The sequence below is a fragment of the Cryptomeria japonica genome, chromosome 5 (genome assembly GCF_030272615.1).
Source record: "Cryptomeria japonica chromosome 5, Sugi_1.0, whole genome shotgun sequence".
NCBI lineage: Eukaryota > Viridiplantae > Streptophyta > Pinopsida > Cupressales > Cupressaceae > Cryptomeria > Cryptomeria japonica.
This window is the reverse complement of record NC_081409.1, coordinates 835,647,799-835,665,809: the sequence shown is the minus strand read 5'-3', so window position 1 is coordinate 835,665,809 and position 18,011 is coordinate 835,647,799. Positions and strand designations below refer to the sequence as shown.

The following is an 18,011-nucleotide window of genomic DNA, read 5'->3' as shown; positions in this document are numbered from 1 at the left end:
TTTGCACCCTAAGAGCCTGCTTGGGCACATTTTGGAGGTGAAGGAGTAATTTCCTCCTACAAGGAAAATCCTCCCTACTCTAGGATTTGCACCCAAGGAGGGAGGATGGGTGCATTTGAGGGGTCTTGGAGGAATTTTCAAGTTTTGGAAAATTCCTCCACTTCATGAGGATTGCGCCCACTCTACTAGATCCTGTGCATTTCAAGCAAGGTGAAGGATTTTTTAAACTCTGGAAGTTTCCTCCTGTTCTTGGGAATTGCACCCAAGAATAGATTTTCCATGCCTCGTCATTTCAGGAAGGATTTCTAGACAACCAAAATTTCAATCACTTGCCTGTTCTTCAACTTTTCTGGATTTAGAACTCGATATTTAGGAACATTCTGTCATCAATGCTTTGCCAGTTGCCAAAGATAGACTTTCCAAAAATAGACTTACTAAAAATAGTAAGCTCTTCCAAACACCAAATTAGGGCAAACCGAGACATAATGACACTTACTAAAAATAGACAATGCTAAAAATAGTAAGTTTGTTTAAATGCAAAATTAGGCCAATCCGGGCCGCAGTGAAACTTACTAAAAATAGACTAAGAATTCGCTCAAATTTCATTGGTAGCTTCCTTGAAGGGTTCTCATTTCAATGCTTCGTTCAGGTTTCACAAAACCCTAGGCTAGTGACTCCATTTCTAAGTCTAAAGGATAAATGCCCTAAAATAGACAATACATGCTTCCAGACTTAGCCAAATTTCTCCAAAACACTTGCAGACTTAGCCAAAATTCGGCTATTTCTCTTTCATTTCTTCATATCAATTCTTAGGGTTATCCTGACACTTAGCCAAATATCCATCATTCCATTCCTCTGCGCATGCATTCTTTGTTCTATCACTCCAATCTCTTCCTTGGATGATGATATCATCCACTCAATGATGTCCTTCTCTTAGCATCCAGAATCCTGCTCCTCGCAATGTACCTAAAAAGACAAGGAAACTTTGTGAAGTACAAGTATCAATCAAGTTCATGGTTAGCAAAATGCAAAGTTCGAAGGATAAAACAATAAGCACAATACATTTCTCAATACATCAAAACCCTAATTCTCGACTTGATGACAATATTAAGATTGTATCCCGTCTAGGCTGTATATTCCTTAAGAATCCATTCCCTACTCAGTCATTTCATTACTTTCAAAGATCAAAATCTAGACCGACAAGACCTTACAACTCATTCCTTAGGGTCGGAAGATGACACAGACTGCAAAAGACTTGGTTATTCAGCAAAAAGAGGGGGGGCCCATTTGCAATGAGGTGATGTGTGAAAATGCCACACACTATCCTCTTTGTATGGCCCTTAAATTCCCTACCTTATTGACTTTGTAGGAAATACAAGCAATGCCATTAGGATCTGTCAATTTTGACCAAGGGGAACCATCAGAATAACTAGTGTCAGAACCACACCCAAAATAATACAAGTTCATACAGTTGACAAGTTCCAGTGTTTTGAATATCAATGATTATTGTCTCTTGTTCGCTCCAACATGGAAGGATTGGGCACTTGGTAGACTGTAATAGTTGTATTTTTATGCCTCTAAAGCATGTGGTGGACTGTATTTATGTGGAAAACATTTGCCACATCAGATGATTGGAAGATTCTACTTAATTGTTTCAAGGAGCCATAATGTTTTGGTAACTTGATCTATTTATGTTGTCCACAACATCCTAATGATCCACCACTTATAGTAGACTGCCAAGAACTTGATGCACACAGTACAATACTGTACTTAACTGTGTACATAAGTGCCAAAGCTTTTCTCATCATGTAAAGCATCACAAATGCAGTGAAAAAGTAGAACTTGTACTCAAAATATGTGGTCATAAGATCACAAAGGAATGCTTTGAAGATGAAGAAGCTCTCGAATGTTAGCAAGAGATAACCTTCAAGTTACGGAAGTGTCTACATCAAGTTTTGTAAGTGCTGGGAGAAGGAAATAAGGCTGAAGTGTGAGAAAACATGTTCTAGGCCGCTTCAGGGTTCATGTAATGTGTTTCAAAAGTGTGAATGACACAAGTGTGGTGATTGCCGAAAAATGGCTGAAGTTCAAGCAGCAATAGAAAGAGAACAAGCAATATTACAAATTAAACTGAAAATGCAAGAACTAGAGAAGAAATCAAGAGATTGAAGACAAAAAAGAGAAACATTGATTTGCAAAGAACTGAAAGAGGAAGCAGATACCACAGTAGGATACTTAGAGGTCATGGACCAAACAAAAATATTTATTCAACTAAGATGGAATTCTTTCATTAGTAACAAAGATTGAAGAGTATCAAAGTTAGATAGGGAAATCAAGTTTCTTGAAGCTCAAGGAGATCTTTTCAATCCAAATGGATCTAAGCATCTTTTTGTTTCATGGAATTGGTGATAATAGAAAATTTATATTGGCTCCAAATGCCATGATTGACATATGGGAGAAGAACTAAGGGACAATACTGCCACAGAGTACTTGATCTATTGGAGGAATGTACTTGGGGGGAGCCAAAGATATGTGAACATCCAGCACTGCATTTGTTGTGGGCAAGCAATTTCAGGAAAGTTATATTTGTAATGTTCCTTTTCAAATCTGTAGCACTAAGTTACTTTTAGTAGTTTAATAGGACCATAAGTCTATAAGTACTTTTAGTTAGGAAAGTGGAATAATGGAATAGGGTGGCTAGCTAATTGTGTACTGGCAGTGTAGGAGTAGCAGTTAGATAGGTGGCACTGTAGTTCCTTTTAGTTAATATTGCTTTTTGGAATTAGGTAGCAGTTGAATCTTTCAATATTTGTCAGTTTTCTCAGCAGCTTTCAGTTAACACCATCAATTGGGAAATGTACAATCCAGTTAGTTGCCATTGATTAAGGTGTAACTGCCTGTGATTTAGGATCACAAGAAACATGGAATATAAACATTGTTGGAGGACAAGTTTAAAAATTAGCAACTGAAAAACTTAGCTCCTTTCCTAGGAAAGGAATGCTTCCTGCAACAGTTTTGGCACTTGGAGATGAAAACCTTCAAGCATGCCAACTTGATTTCTTGGGGATGGAAACACTCAGGCAGCAGTACGTGTTACAGAGTGATAGAGTGACTAGGATAATCAAGGTGACCAATTAGGAGCATCAAAGAAATTTAGATTTGTATGCTGAGTGTGTCCAGTGATTTATATTAGACTAGTTGATTTCCATTTAAATGTCTATGTTTGCATAAAGATAATATAAAAGAAAGAAATATCAGTTGTTAGATCCTTTCTGAGTTTGTGTTTCTGTATGTATTTAGTTTGGGGTATTACAAGTAGACATTAATGCATTAAGATGGATGCAATGCTATATTCAAAGATTTTGTAGATATACCTAGAAATGAGTGTGAACATGAAGATCTGCTCTTGTGCTATTGTAGAAGTTGATTTCAAGATATTGCTTTATGTCCTTCAACTGGAAGGTCATATTTTTCCTAAAAACATAATGTACACGTTCGACATACCCATGCTTGTTTTGGTAAAAAAGAAGGCCATACGATTAGAAGTTTTGCTAAAAAAGACAATAATAAAGTCACAACCCAAAAATGGTTAGAAACTACCAACTTCAACTTCATATTCCATACCCTTAATGTTTACAACTCAAATAATCTTTGAGAGCATTTAGACTTCAGATCCACCTCACCAACACTCCCCTATCTAACTGTGAGCGGCTTCCTACTCCTTTGTTCATATACCTTCCCTAGATGGCTCCCTCACAGTAGCCCTTCATAACAAGAATACTCCTTGTGAGGATTCTAGAACAATGAACAACACCTATTCAAGCAGTCTCTCCTCATTTTTTATTAATAAAAACTACAACTTGCTTCCCACAGAGGAATCAGGACCAACTATGTCTCAAAACATTTTAATAGATTCTAGGAAATGAGAGATGTAAGGACACAATTAAAGGTAATATTATTATTCATAGAGAGTGTTATGGAAATCTGAATTAACTTTCTTTATAACAAGCTCACAAGAAAGCTCAAACCTCAAAACTCAGATAGCATTGTTGATCAAGCAAATAAGCAATTCCAAGCATCCAAATTTTCAAAATCTGTCTTAGACAAAATGAAAATATATATACAACCAAGCTACTGCTAGTTTATAATTATTTTATGACATGTATGTTCATTTAAATGCATATTATCTCCTCCTCTTGTCTCAGGCTAGAGCTGCTGTAGAAAATGGTCTTAGAGATGGAAAGTCACGCCAAATGCTACAACTCTTGCTACCTGTAGATCAACGACAACTCAACTTTCTTGACACTGAACCAAGGTTTTCCTCAAAATTTCCTCTTATTTCAATTTATAAAAAATGATTTGAATTTTATACCACTAGATATGAGTTGAGAATTTTTCATGCCATTTCATTTGCAGTGCTGAACTAAGCCAACTATTTCATTTCTACATCTGTTCCATTTTTTGTGTGTATTTTCATATCTTCTTGTTGAAGTCTTACTTTGTAAAGGCCAAGATGTCTAAGCTAAGTTTGTTGTATTCATCTATCTCCAATCCTAATGTCCAGTTCTATACACCATTTAATTATAAAGTAAGTCATCTGACTAAAAATGGATTTAGGGACGTAGTATTTCCACAGTCCATGATAGTGATTTTATATGCATTTGGATTTAGCCGTGTAATATTTTTTGGATCGATGTTTTGGATCACATTTTGTGACCCATCATTAGGAAGAGTAATTTTTATTTTATGATGGATCATGGAGTGTGATGCAAATTCAAAACATTGATCTAAAACTATTACACAGCTAAATCCAAAAGCATGTGAAACCACTAACAATGGATTATTTAATCATTTTTTATGATTCCCCTTCTTTCTTTTGCTATTTTAAATATGTTCATCAGGTTCATGTACCTCATCTAGTTTATGACTCTATGAGTATGTTCCAAGACACTAACTGATGTCATGTGCTTTGTTGGATTCACAGAGACTATCCATGTGGTATAAGAGAGGAATTCAATGCTTGCTCCAGAGTTGTGACATCAATTCTTCAAGGTTTACAAGTGACAGAAGGAAGTGCCAAAATACTATCAAGACCCTTTGGAGAATTTGAAAATGAGATGGATCCCATGGCTGTTTTGTATCCTACAAATAGTTCAGTGGCTTCTATAGTGTTTCCCATATCAGATTCACTGAAACAGGTTAGTATTTCAGTGGTGCCTATCATTATGGGGTTGTTCCTTTTCCCTTAGGGTGTTGTGGTCATTTACAAATCTTTTGTTACTTTTTGACCATATCTAGATATAATTGAAAAGGTCTCCTTAGAGATGTGGAAAGAGAAGTTAATTGAAATTCTAATTTGAGGTAAAATTTTAAGTCATTCAATGAATTCATAAGTATTTTTTTTTTCAGATTAAATCACTTGCTAAGGATTCTGAAAAGAGGCCTGTGCTTATAGTGAACCCACAGTGGAGGTCAACTGGTCAAGTTGTTTCTGACTTTGGATTTGGTCCTTGGAAGAGGTAATTCATTTTAGTTGCAAATTCTGAACTAGTACTTTTCTTTTAATTTTATATGATTGGGAGATTTAAAGTTATCAATGCTGCATTGAAACATATTATCACTAGAAACTTAATATTCGATGAGATTCTTTGTGCTATTGTGCCTGACAATATTTTAAGATATTAATTTCTACACATTCAAAGTTGTCTGGAGAAAGATGGGTGACAATTTGAATGGACAAAAAATTAACACTAAGTGCAGAAATTTTATCTTGCCAGACAAGCAGAGGAATTTCTTGCCTCTTTTGAACCGGTATATGTACTTCTAGAACAGCGGGTTGGTGAAGCATCAAATATACTTTCTGGAGTAGGAGGGGTTGTAAGAATCTTGAGATTTTATCCATCAGATTGGCAGGTAAGTTTACAAATTGATTTCTTTCTTTGCTTGTCCTTTATTCTTTGAACTTTCCATACCATTCATTATGTTTTCATGGAGATATTAATTAACAATTGCATTTGAACCTGTTTCTAGACTTAATTTTAAAGTAGCTTGTGGTACTTTCAACTCTGGAATTTGTATAAGAAGAAACTTACTAAGGGAAACTTATTTTTACGTTCTGTTTATTGTACTTTAAAAACCCTTTTTCTTGATGGGTATAATTCATGTGGTAATTTAGAAAATGTGTTGGAGTTTCCTTACAAGTAGTACTGTAGCATTCAGCTCTTTGCCTAGAAAGGGATCTTTTGTATCACTACTTGTCTAAGGACTATACTTCTTGCATCCTCCTGCAACCATTCTTGCTTCTCTTGCTTCTTGGCTTGACCGGATGACCTTTTTATCTCGTTGACTCATCAGAAGTCTTTCATTCCTTTGTCCAATGTTCTTTGTGCACTGAAGATAAAAGTAATGAATGTCTTTCCCGTCTATCTTTTTCCCCAGTTTCCTTGTATAGGGTGACTTTGTTGCACTGCTCTACGCATAGTTGATTTGATTCTTTTTCATGTTCCTTACGAATATATTACTAGTTTATGAATCTTTTGGACAAACTCTTGCCAGCAATGCCATCAACCAACCTGTGTGCTCAATCCACATTGGTTATCATACATCTCTTTCACCATAACTTGGGTGTTGTCTATTTCTTGGCAGATTAATTGTTTTTTTGTTATGTCCCTTAAATAGCTGAGATCCTAAATCAATTCATTCTCATGTCTCTGGTTCATTTCCCTTTACTAAAGAATCTGATCTGGTAATTAATCTTCCCCATTTCTAGAAATTCTGCTTTTTCTTGCCCAGGTGATTTCATGCTAAAAGAGAGTGCCCTAAGACCCATGAGTTCTACATTCATGGAACCCAAGTTTGGGCTATAATGATGCCATAAGTGTTGGATGGTAAGTCAACAAGAAAGTTATTCAGAACAATAAGCACAAATCATATATGCAACAACATCGTAACCAGTCAAATAAGCTAAGGAAAATCATAGCTAAGACATCTTGGAATGACATTATTTTCATTATGAAAATTGGTGATGTATAGGATCTCCAAATACACAGAAAATGCAAATTTCAGGGTTCATAAAAAATATGTTCATTATAGGATTAGCCTCAATGGGTATCTCAATTGTGGAATACCCCATTCATACACAACTGTCAATGAAAGAAAGAGTTTTAGCATTGCTATAAATGAAAAAAGTACGAGTCTAAATACTCTCTGTGAAGAGTGGGAAGAGTTTAACACTGATATGTAACTTGAAGAATTTAGAAATGGAGAATTGAATGTGACCTAAATATAAGGTTGTGATGATACAGAGTATGGAATACAGATCTTTAAGAGTATCTGGCAGGAAAGTTAAAGTCATTCAATTTCTAACAATTTCTAAACTCTAACTGCTTTTGCATTGTTGGTGTGTCGCACTGAATCTTGGTGTAAAATTGGCACTAGCATTACTAATTGAATAGTTGATTTTTGTCATGTGAAACTTCAAACTATTGACTAGATTGGTGTGAGCATCAATGTTGCAACTTGGAAGTTGCACGTGGAAGGTTGGCACCAATGGTGTTGGCCTACAACTGATCTTTGCACTGTTGGCATTATTGTAGTTGGAAAAAATATGAAGTATTGGAACAAAGCTGAAATCTGGTTCAAGAAACTTGGTTGAAGAAATGCAACAGTGAACTTTGATAAATGGCATGGATGTCGAGCAATTATCATCACAAATTGGATAAAGTACCACAAACCTGAAGATTGATATGAACTTTGTTGGCAGTGTGAATACAAATATGTTGCCAAAAGAAATACTAGTTTTTGGCACTCATTGATGTGAAATTAGTGCATTTGTTTACTTTGCCAATTTGCATTTGTGTTTTGATCAATTTTTCATGTGTAATGATGAGTTGTGCTAGGTAAAGTTTGTTAACGAATGGATGGTTAGAGTAACATAGACTCTGTGGAACAAGATTGTTTACTATTATGTCTGATAAATTAAATACAAGAAGTAACAGTATAGATGATAAAGCATACCAGATAAAGGACTAAAATATATCTTTATTCGCACATGAAATTATTACAGAGAAGAAGACCAGAGATGGTCGGCCAAGGATTCGAGTTCATTTGACTATACCATGCTACCTTCCTTGACGATACACAACATATTTAAAGAACCTGACGATTGCCAAGAGGAACACAATTGTCAACCAACCTGTTGTGCCACCAGAGATGGTCGGCCAAGGATTCGAGTTCATCTGACTATACCATTCTACCTTCCTTGATGATACACAACTTATTTAAAGAACCCAACGGTTGCCAAGAGGAACACAATCGTCAACCAACCTGTTGTGCTTGGCACAACATCCCTGTGACAGGGACCCCCCTTTTTGAATCCCTCCTTCAGCTTGCTGTCCGCAGCCTAGAAATGTTGAAGATAATGCCAAACATCTTCGAAATACAATGCCTGAAATTCATTTTTTTTCTCTAAAGGGGCAGTAACAAAGGGCGTTCGTTTCTTTTAGAAGGTTTCATTTCGCGCCTATTTAAACTTCGACCTACTAACCTCGTGAAGGAACACCGAGGTTTGTAGTAGAGCATCTGAAGAATGTAAAAATATGTCATTTTTGCTCATCTATCGCCTTTGTTAGAGCTGAAAATAACCCTGAAATCAAACCCAAAGTCGCATTAAATCCTTCAAACAAGTCAAGCAAAGTTCGTGGTCATCAAGGGCGAAGATGTATGATGCGTTTCATATCTGATTTCGCCCTAGATCTGGCCAAAAATCACATCGAGAAAACCTCCAGAGAAAAACACAGAGCGTGATATTTTGTAGGGCAATATATTCTGTGTCTTGTTTTGCCCATGTTATTCCCGAAAATGCTCCGAACTTCACTCCAAAAGTCACACTTTGGAATGAGAACGGGTCGAAATTTTGGAAAAGAAGGAGAAGTTTGGCGTTGCTATTAGCATGGATGTGCGTCTTCTCTTCATCCTTGTTTTTGCCGATAAAACTACCGAAGTGGTTCGGTGGTATTATAAAATGAAAAAGAACAAAGTTCAAATTTTTATGAAAATGCAAAGAGCAAAGTGAAACCGCAAGTCTTGAGAGCTATTGAAAAATACCAAAAATGTTAAGTGACTAAAGCACAAAACAAAATAATAAGTTTAGGTATTTTTTCAATGGTCGTTTTTATTGCCTTCTTCTAAAGCCGACATAAACACCGAAAGGTGCCAATGCATTAAGATAAATAAAAAAATCAAAACAAAATAAAGGTCAAAGCTCTCCCAATATCGATAAACATTCCGAACTTAGAGTTTGAACGGTCAAAACAAAATAAGTTTGACCTTTCAAAACGCAAGAGAAAAACGCAAAATGTGTTTGTTTCAAACCTCTTCCAAGCTCGAAGTGAATGACGAGAAGTGTCAAAAGTTTTTTTAACAATGTCAAAACACTTAAAATTCCACAATCCGAGTCTAGTGAAGAGGCTCTAATATGATGATTTCGATTCCTGCTTTAGTTGAAAGAAATATCGAAGTTTCACTTTAGAATGAAGAGGGGTTAAAACATTTGAAAATGAAACAAGGTTCGCTAGGGATAATGTGTTTCTATGTTTTTCACACTTGCCAAGGGCATAGAAAACACCAAAAGTGTTAGCCATTCAAACACAAAAAGAATCACTACCAAAATGTGATCAAGGCAAGGGATATGGTATTATTTTATTTGTCTGCTTTTTGATCTCTTGCATGTTCTTTTCAGGTTTGGGATCAACAATAAAATGGATGTTGCGAGGAGGTCACACGTCAAAACCCAAGGAAGCAATGATAAAGAACATTTCCATACCAAGAGATTAAGGACATCCAAGATTGGCGTTGTGACATGAGGAGACCAATACTGAGTTTTCATTAATTCATGACGACATGGTTAAAGATGAAGAACACATAGAATGCTACAGGAGAATGCAGAAATAGAGGAAATGACATTTAGAAATGCTTTGTTGTAAAAGGAAATTATTATATTGTAAAATAACTACTTTTGGCTCAATCTAATACAATACAAAAAGGCCATCAGGTTAGTTATTTCTCCATCTACCCGAAGTTATCTATTTTTGTCCTGTTGTGGAGGTAGTTTGTAATGTCCCCTTCTCAGTGATGTGCATTCAGTGGTCCATTGGCCTATTCCGGAGACCCATGGGCTATTTGGAAAGGAGAATTAGGGTTTCCAACTTTTGTGGAGTTCTGCACGAGCTTGTTAGGGTTTGTCAGGAGGGAATTCTTCAGTTCTGCTTATGGTTTCCTTTTGGGTTTTCCATGAACTCCAGGGTGGCATAACATGCATGTGATTCTTTGATGAAGTGAGAACTTACTATTTTTAGTAAGTTAGGGTTTGAATGTTTGGATGATGCAGTTCTATTGAGCTTTCCAAGCTCTTTTTGTGGGTGTGAAGATCATGATTTTCGGAGCAGTATTTCTTGACTTACTATTTTAAGTAAGTGGGCTGTGTTGAGCATTACTATTTTTAGCAGTCTCGGACAAGGTATTGATTTGGCACAGTCCAGTGGTCTTCATCGCACAACTTCATCCTTTATTTTGGTGTTGAACACTATTGGAGTTATAAGTTATTTAATTAAATATTATTTCCTTATCCTAAGGTTTAATATTTAATTATGTTTATTACTGATTATTGGTATGGTGGGTGACTTGAGGGGAAATATTTATCTGTCATCTATATTGTTATTTTTTCCTAAGTCATTGGCTTCCAAAAGGAAACATATTTCATGCGCTAACTTCATTTTTATGTTGCAAGTCTTCACTAAGGAAAGATATCGAATTTCTTGCCTAAGAAGGGGACGCCAAACACATGAGGTGAGTTGGAGTGAAATGTAATTTGGTTTTGGGGGGAATTTCGGTGAAGTTGAATTTGAATTTAGAGAGGGAAGTGTTATAAATAAGAGCCTTGGGCTCTCATTTGGATCATCTTATGAAATTGCATCGTTATGCTGCCGGTTTGGCTATTGAAATCTGAGCTTCGAAGTGTGGCTTCCTAGCTAAGTCTCAATTTTGTACTTGGGAGATAGTACTTAGCTGTGTTTCTTGTGGATTGTGGAGTGTTTTGTGTGGATTTTGGAGTGTTTTCTTGCTGCTGGTCGCCGAGTTGCTGAAACTTTATTTTGCTCATACCTCTTGACCAAGTGATTCCTTCATTCTGGGTATTGGCTTTATTTAAGCATGGCATGGAGGCGATATAGTCTGCAATTTTATAGCCGCTGATTTGGAGAATTGGATTTTTAGTTGCAAATCGTACCTTTCAGCTGGGCCGTACCATTCCAGGGGTGCATTGGGATGCGTGCTTTTGTTTTGAGGCGACTGGATTGTAGGTTTTGTGTTCATGTTTCATCGTCCAGGTTATATCTTTCATTCGCATTTGATTTGGTGTGTTTCCAACTTCATTTGAGTGAGTTATCATTTTGGTGTTGTCGGTTGAGACTAGTCATGCTTGTTTGACTTCAGATTTTTGGAACAGCAGTAGTAGCATGATTGGAATTAATTTGTTAGTTGTTTCTTGCTGTAATCTGCATTGGATATTATCTTTCATCTTCTCTTTCTAAATTGTAAGGTTAAATAGTAGTGCTACTGATCATTTCTGGTGTTGCTTGCCCACTGCATAAGTGGAAGACGTTGGCTTAGCCACCTATTTGCTCTGTAATTCAGTTATGAAGTTCAGTCCTCCCACTGAGTAAGTGGTTGAGTGATTTTATGTTTGCAATGGTCTTCCCGCTGAATAAGCGCTCGAGTTGAGCTTTGAGGTGATTCAGTCCTCCCGTTGAAACATTGTGGTTGAGTGATTTGTGTCTTGGTGTGTTGTCCTCTTGGCTGGTTTACCGCCAAGTTTCTTGTTTACCTGCTGGATAAGCGGAAGGGGCTGGCTTGCCGCCCATTATTGTATTCAACTTTTAGTTGGTTTATGGTGCTAACGATCCCCGGAACACCGTATGCTCTCACCCTCCCAGATTGGGCTCTCGGTGAACGAAAGGTGGAAGGGTTCCTTTCAGTTATTCTGGATTATTTCTCTAACCGTAACGGGTTACTGTCTTTGTTCTGGTAATTTTATTGCAAAAATAATTTTTTTGTTTATTGGGGATATCACATAGTTGAAAGTGATTGAAAAGGGGCAATTGGGAAGTTATGAGAATTACTAGGTATGGGTAAAAGCTCTTAGGGCTTCTAGAAGGCAGATCAGAGCCATTGGATGGTTTAAATCCTGGCTTTTGATTCAAAATGTAAAATCTATAAAAGGCCAGTGCCTCTCTCTTTGTTAGAGGTTGGAAGGGGGTTAGATTTTTAGGAGTTAGAACAGTTAGACAACTAGCAGGTTAGGAGCAGTTATAATTAGGAGTAGAAGTATAGTAGTACTGTTGGACATAAATTGTTGTAATGGTAGTCAGAACAAATGAATGAAACATTGAAGCATAGTGTTTTGTCATGTGTCCTAATTTGTTTGCATGGTTTCTCTTCATCTAGTTAATTAGAGTTTAGTGATTTTAATGGTGAAGTGTGAGGGTATTTGATGTGATTCAGGTTCATACCATTGGAGGCTTGCTGATTGTAGGTCTCTATCCATGGTTGGTCTGAACCTAATATTCTTCTTAGTTCAACTGTGGGTGTTTGTCTCAGGCTGCACTAGAATTGGGTGTCTGAATGAATATCCACAGTCTGAAAATCCTTTTATCCCTTGGAGCTTGCACTATTCTTATGGAGTTGTGAGTATATCTCTAGCTAAGCAAGAACTAGTGTATGTGAAATTTGTCTACTTGCAACACCAACTGTTACTATCATTGTCCTTAGGATCCCTAAACCCTATCCCTTTTATTATTTATTTCCCTAGTTTGAGAATCAAGGCATCGCCAGATGTAGACTAGCTTATTACATTCGTAAGTCCCCTTGTGTTTACCAGCAAAACACATCAAACTGCTGAGTTATCCCACGCAAGTCAAGGCCTGATAATAGAAACCTTGAGGTTGTCCCTATTGATCGTTTAGAGCAGCATTAGGGACTCCGTTATCCAAGAGAGAATGGGATCAACTCAGTATTGTATTCAGTGTTGACCAAAAGATTAGTAGCAACCGACACATATAACTACCCGAAACTGACAACAAACTTAATTTGGACAATTAATACATTGTTGGATAATTAATATTATCAAACATAACAGTAGGCATTGTACAATGACTACATCATCCCCCCAAAAGAAAAAGTCTTTCAAACGACAAGTAAACATCAAGTAATATTCAAAAAAACTATTGACAAGAATGTAGACAATGATTTGTCTTGTGCAAACTCAAAGTGGTAGTGTACCTAAAAAATCAAATGGGGGTTTGGGGGCAACGCCCCTAGTGGCAGTGCCCCTTGTAGGGTGGTGAGGTGAAGGGGTGGAGCTCCCACCATCGACACCAAATTAAGACCTTCAAAACCACACAAAACTCCACGATGCACATCAATTCTTTGATTTAAGATGCCAAAAACAATGTTAATGAAGCCAGAAAGTAGAGATTTTGCAGTGTTTAAACAATGTATGACGTCAAGATTTCAATTGAGTTGTACTCTCTATTGTGACGTTTTCACACATCGCCCCATTGCAAATGGGGACCCCCACTTTTCCTTGGCTAGATTAGGTGTTTTGCATAGTTAGGTTAGCTTGGCAATCATTTTTCGTCTCCTAGCTCTTAAGGAGGGGTAATGTCTTGTTTATCAGGTTGTAGTGTCTTGTCAATTGTAATGTCCCCTTCTCATTGATGACCTTCCAGTGGTCCATTAGCCTATCCTTGAGACCCGTAGGCTAGGTGGAATGAAGAATGAAGGGTCCAACATTGATGGAATGAGGACTTACTATTTTTAGTAAGTCAGGGGATGGCTATTTTGGTGACACTATCCTACTGAGCTCTCCATGCTCTATCTCTGGGCGCAAAGATCATGCTTTTCGGAGCTTTAGTTTTTGACTTACTATTTTTAGTAAGTGGCAATATGGCATAATTCTATTTTTGGCAGTGGATAGGGTCCTGTTTCTGCAGTAGTTCAGTGGTCTTCCTGGCTTAGTTTCATCTGGGTTTTGACAATTATCAGTACGAGAGTCATATGTGACAAATTAAATATTATTTCCTTATCATAAGGTTTAATATTTAATTAATCTGATTAATTGCTACTGATTTATTGAATTTGGGATTAATGCTTATTTTTTATCCTAAGCATTTGGCAAAATTCTTGTGTAATAAGGGATGTCGAATTTATTTGGAGGGATATTATTTTATATTGCATCTCTCTTATTTGCCAAGTAATTAACGTGGGTCCAAGCCTTGGGCGTGAGGTTTGACTTGTGGGGAAATGGCGCCACACTTGGGTCCACATGTAGTGGGATGAAATGCAAATGAAAGGCGTTGAAATTGAAGGAATTTGCATTTGAGTTTGAGGTGTGTGAAGTTATAAATATGAGACTTGGGCTCCCATTTCCATCATCTTGAAAAATTGTAATGTTATGCTGCTGGTTTAGCAACAGAACTTGAGGCTTCGGAGTGCGTCTCCATAGTGCTACCCGGTTTCGTACTTGAAATACAGTATCTAGCTGTGCATTGTGTTCTCTTACATTCTCAGAGTTGGCCATAGACATTTTTGATGCTGAAGTGATTTTGGAGACTGCTGGTTTTGCTTGTGGCTAAAGCACAATTTCAATCACACCTCTCTGCTGGAGCGATTGACAGTTATGGGTATCAGCTCTATCCTCCTTCCCAGCAATGGCGATTCATTTTGTGAGTTTTTAGCAATTTTCATTAAGCAATGAATTTCCTAGACAAAATCGAACTTCCTAGGCATAGCGTGGGTTTTTGTACTTGCATTGGGATGCGTGCCAAATAAATATTGGGTTGTAGTTTGGATTGGTTGTTGTTGTGAGTGATATATTGTGGGTTTGGGACTGATTTGAGTTGATTCAGGTGAAAAATGAGGGAGTTATGAGCATTTTGGTATTTCCATAGGCTGCTGATTTGTACTTTTAGTCTGCAGATTGGTTGTAACAGAAATTTATATTCTTGCTGTAGAAATCTGCATTACTCTTCTCATCTTATCTCTATTTTGTAAGGTTGTTTCAGTAGTACTGATCATCCATTCTTGCTGTTCTTATTTGTAATCCCCACTGTATAAGTGGAAGAGGCTGGCTTGCCGCCTTCTTGCTTGTAATTCGGTTTATGTACTCAGTCCTTCCATTGAATAAGTGGTCGAGTGATAAGTTTTAATACAATGGTCCTCCCGCTGAAATATGCGGTAGAGTGATAGCTTAATGTAATGTCCTCCCGCTGAAATATGCGGTAGAGTGATTGAGTTTTAGTTTCTTGTTATTTTCCCTTGGCTGGTTTACCGCCAAGAGTTTGGTTTCTATCCTGCTGGATAAGCAGAAGGGGCTGGCTTGCCGCCCAGGCATTGTAATTTTTAGTTTGTTTTATGGTGCTAACGATCTCCGGAACATCGTATGCTTTCACCCTCCCAGATTGGGCTCTCGGTGAACAAAAGGTGGAATGGTTCCCTTTCAGCAGTTTGGATTATTTCTCTAACCTTAACGGGTTGATGTGTTTGCTTGTAACTCTTACTGTTAAAAAACGAAAAAAAAAATTACTGGGATATTACATCAATCCAGAAGAGAGCTTTGATCAATCCTTTATGTGGTTGAGAAAGAGTTGTCCATTTCATAAAGAATTCTTTGAGTTGATGTTGGATGATCTTGAGAGAAGATTTAAAGGATTGTAATCAGCACGAGGGAGACTCCAATAATGCAAAGAGTTGCTTTACAATGAGGGATTCCACAAAGACATCAAGACATACAAAGACTAGCATGGATAAACAACATCCACCTATGCAAGAAGATAAACAAAAGATGACACAAATGAAGGAGCAAGTTACATGTAATATCCCCACAATTTTTTTTCAATTTTTTCCAGTTACAACACAACAAGAACCCGTTAAGGTTAGGAAATCAAATTACAATAATGCTGAAATTGTAACCCTTCCACTTTCTGATCACCATGTGCCCAATATGAGAAGGTAGAGCATACGGTGTTGAGGGGATCGTTAGCTTCAAATATTTGGAAATATTACAATACTTGGGCGGCAAGCCAACCCCTTCCACTTTTCAGCGGGATGATGAAAATACTGAAATATCACTTGGCGGTAAACCAGCCAAGGACAAGCCAAGAAATTGAAGTAGCAATCTCTCAACTGCTTATCCAGCTGGAGGACTAGAAATAAAATTATAAATCAACTCTACCGCTTATATAGCGGGAGGATAGTATTACAATATTCAAAATAGGTGGCAAAGCCAACCTCTTCCACTTATGCAGTGGGACTAAGAGAAATAATCCACTTAGATAGCTGTTAGTACTACTAACCAGCTTTACAATGCACAGTATGGATTACAAATTAGGAGAAATCACTATTCCAAGGTAGGCGGCAAGGCCAGCCTCTTCCACTTATGCAGTGGGAAATTGTTGTTAGTACTACTACCAGCATTACAATATGAATCATAGAAGATAAGAATGAAGAACCAACAACTGCAAACAATTACCAAGATCTTTCTCTACACACCAAAGAACCCACACACTCTAAAACCAACTCCACACAAGAAGACACACCAAATCGGAAAATCTCTAAATCTGATATACTCCCAGCACGCCGAAAACACACAGACCAGCAACACCAAATCCCACTAACACACTCACAACTCACCCAATTCTTAACCAAATGACATGAAACTGAAAGCAAATGATCACTAGGAGGTAGGCAATCAATCCTAGGACAACAAAACATGGCAAACTGACCAAAACAAATTACGCATGCACTCCAAAGCAATCAGCCACATGGTACGACCAGCTAAGAGGGGCGATTTGCAAAATAAAATCCAAAACTCCAGTTTAGACTCTACAAACTCACAAAATGAATCGCCCAAACCACAAAAAGAGATAGAAGAAATACCTAGAATGAGAAGAGTGACACACTGAGACCTGCAACCAAGAATCTACTTCAGCACACTCTGCGACCAGCAACAAGAACACTCAGAAATCCACGCAAATCTTCACCACATTGAGTCCAATGTGCTCCTCTGGATGAGAAACAGTCATACATTCAGCTAGGCACTATCTTTCAAGCACAAAACTGAGGCACTAGGAGGTATGCATTCCTCAAAGTAAGAGTCTGACAACATTTTGGCAACACTTCGTTATCAAAGCAATAATGGATACCAAAATGAGAGCCCAAGGCCTGTATTTATAACTTTTTGCTAGCCAAATTCAAATTCAAATGCTCTCCAAATGCGCCCAAACCAAATGCCATTACATTTCACTTTCATTAGGTGTTGCATTTCATTTTATTTCCTTTACACAAGTTCGCCCAACTGACATTCACCATAAATCGCCATTTTTGATAAATATAAGACTCATAAAATAATATTGATGAAATTGTACTTTGGCGTTTCAATATGAAGGTGAAATATTTCGCCAAATAGACTTAGGATAAAAATAATATTTCCCTTCTCTAAGTCGTCCAAGATCATAGCAGAGTCACCATATTAAAATTGCCAATAATGTGTAAAGTGAGCGCTTAACAATGACTTATAAATAATAATATAACTTAGGCAATCTTACTTAGAAAATCGTCCAACTTGCCTTAAGCTATAATTTGATTAAAAACACCATGGCAACCCCTTGAAGTCACAACACAAATTATGCCTAGGCCATGGAGAATAATAAAGTATTAAAAAATACTTTGCTTCCAAAAAATTGTATACTGCCAAAATGAGCTGAGGCGAAGGTACTGAACTGCATTGCATAGAATAGTCATGTGAGTTCGAACACAGAATCCTGCCCAAAATAACACTGCTAGACATAGCCATGCTGGAGCTCTCAAAAAACCCAGAAAAACCCTATAAAGCAAACAACCATCAGCCTGTCGCAATTTACTAAAAATTGTAAATTTAGAAATCTTCTCTGATTGGA

General features: G+C 37.3%; 1 protein-coding gene across 1 annotated transcript in view; it reads left to right on the top strand.

Annotated features, from left to right (window-relative positions):
* Nucleotides 1-18,011, top strand: part of LOC131052711 (uncharacterized) — a 139,535-nt gene that overhangs the window by 11,909 nt on the left and 109,615 nt on the right. Inside the window, exons 2-5 of the mRNA XM_057987297.1 lie at nucleotides 4,206-4,315; nucleotides 4,985-5,198; nucleotides 5,410-5,519; nucleotides 5,778-5,913. Of these exons, the coding sequence (XP_057843280.1) occupies nucleotides 4,206-4,315; nucleotides 4,985-5,198; nucleotides 5,410-5,519; nucleotides 5,778-5,913 (570 nt within the window). The remainder of the gene's footprint in view (nucleotides 1-4,205; nucleotides 4,316-4,984; nucleotides 5,199-5,409; nucleotides 5,520-5,777; nucleotides 5,914-18,011) is intronic.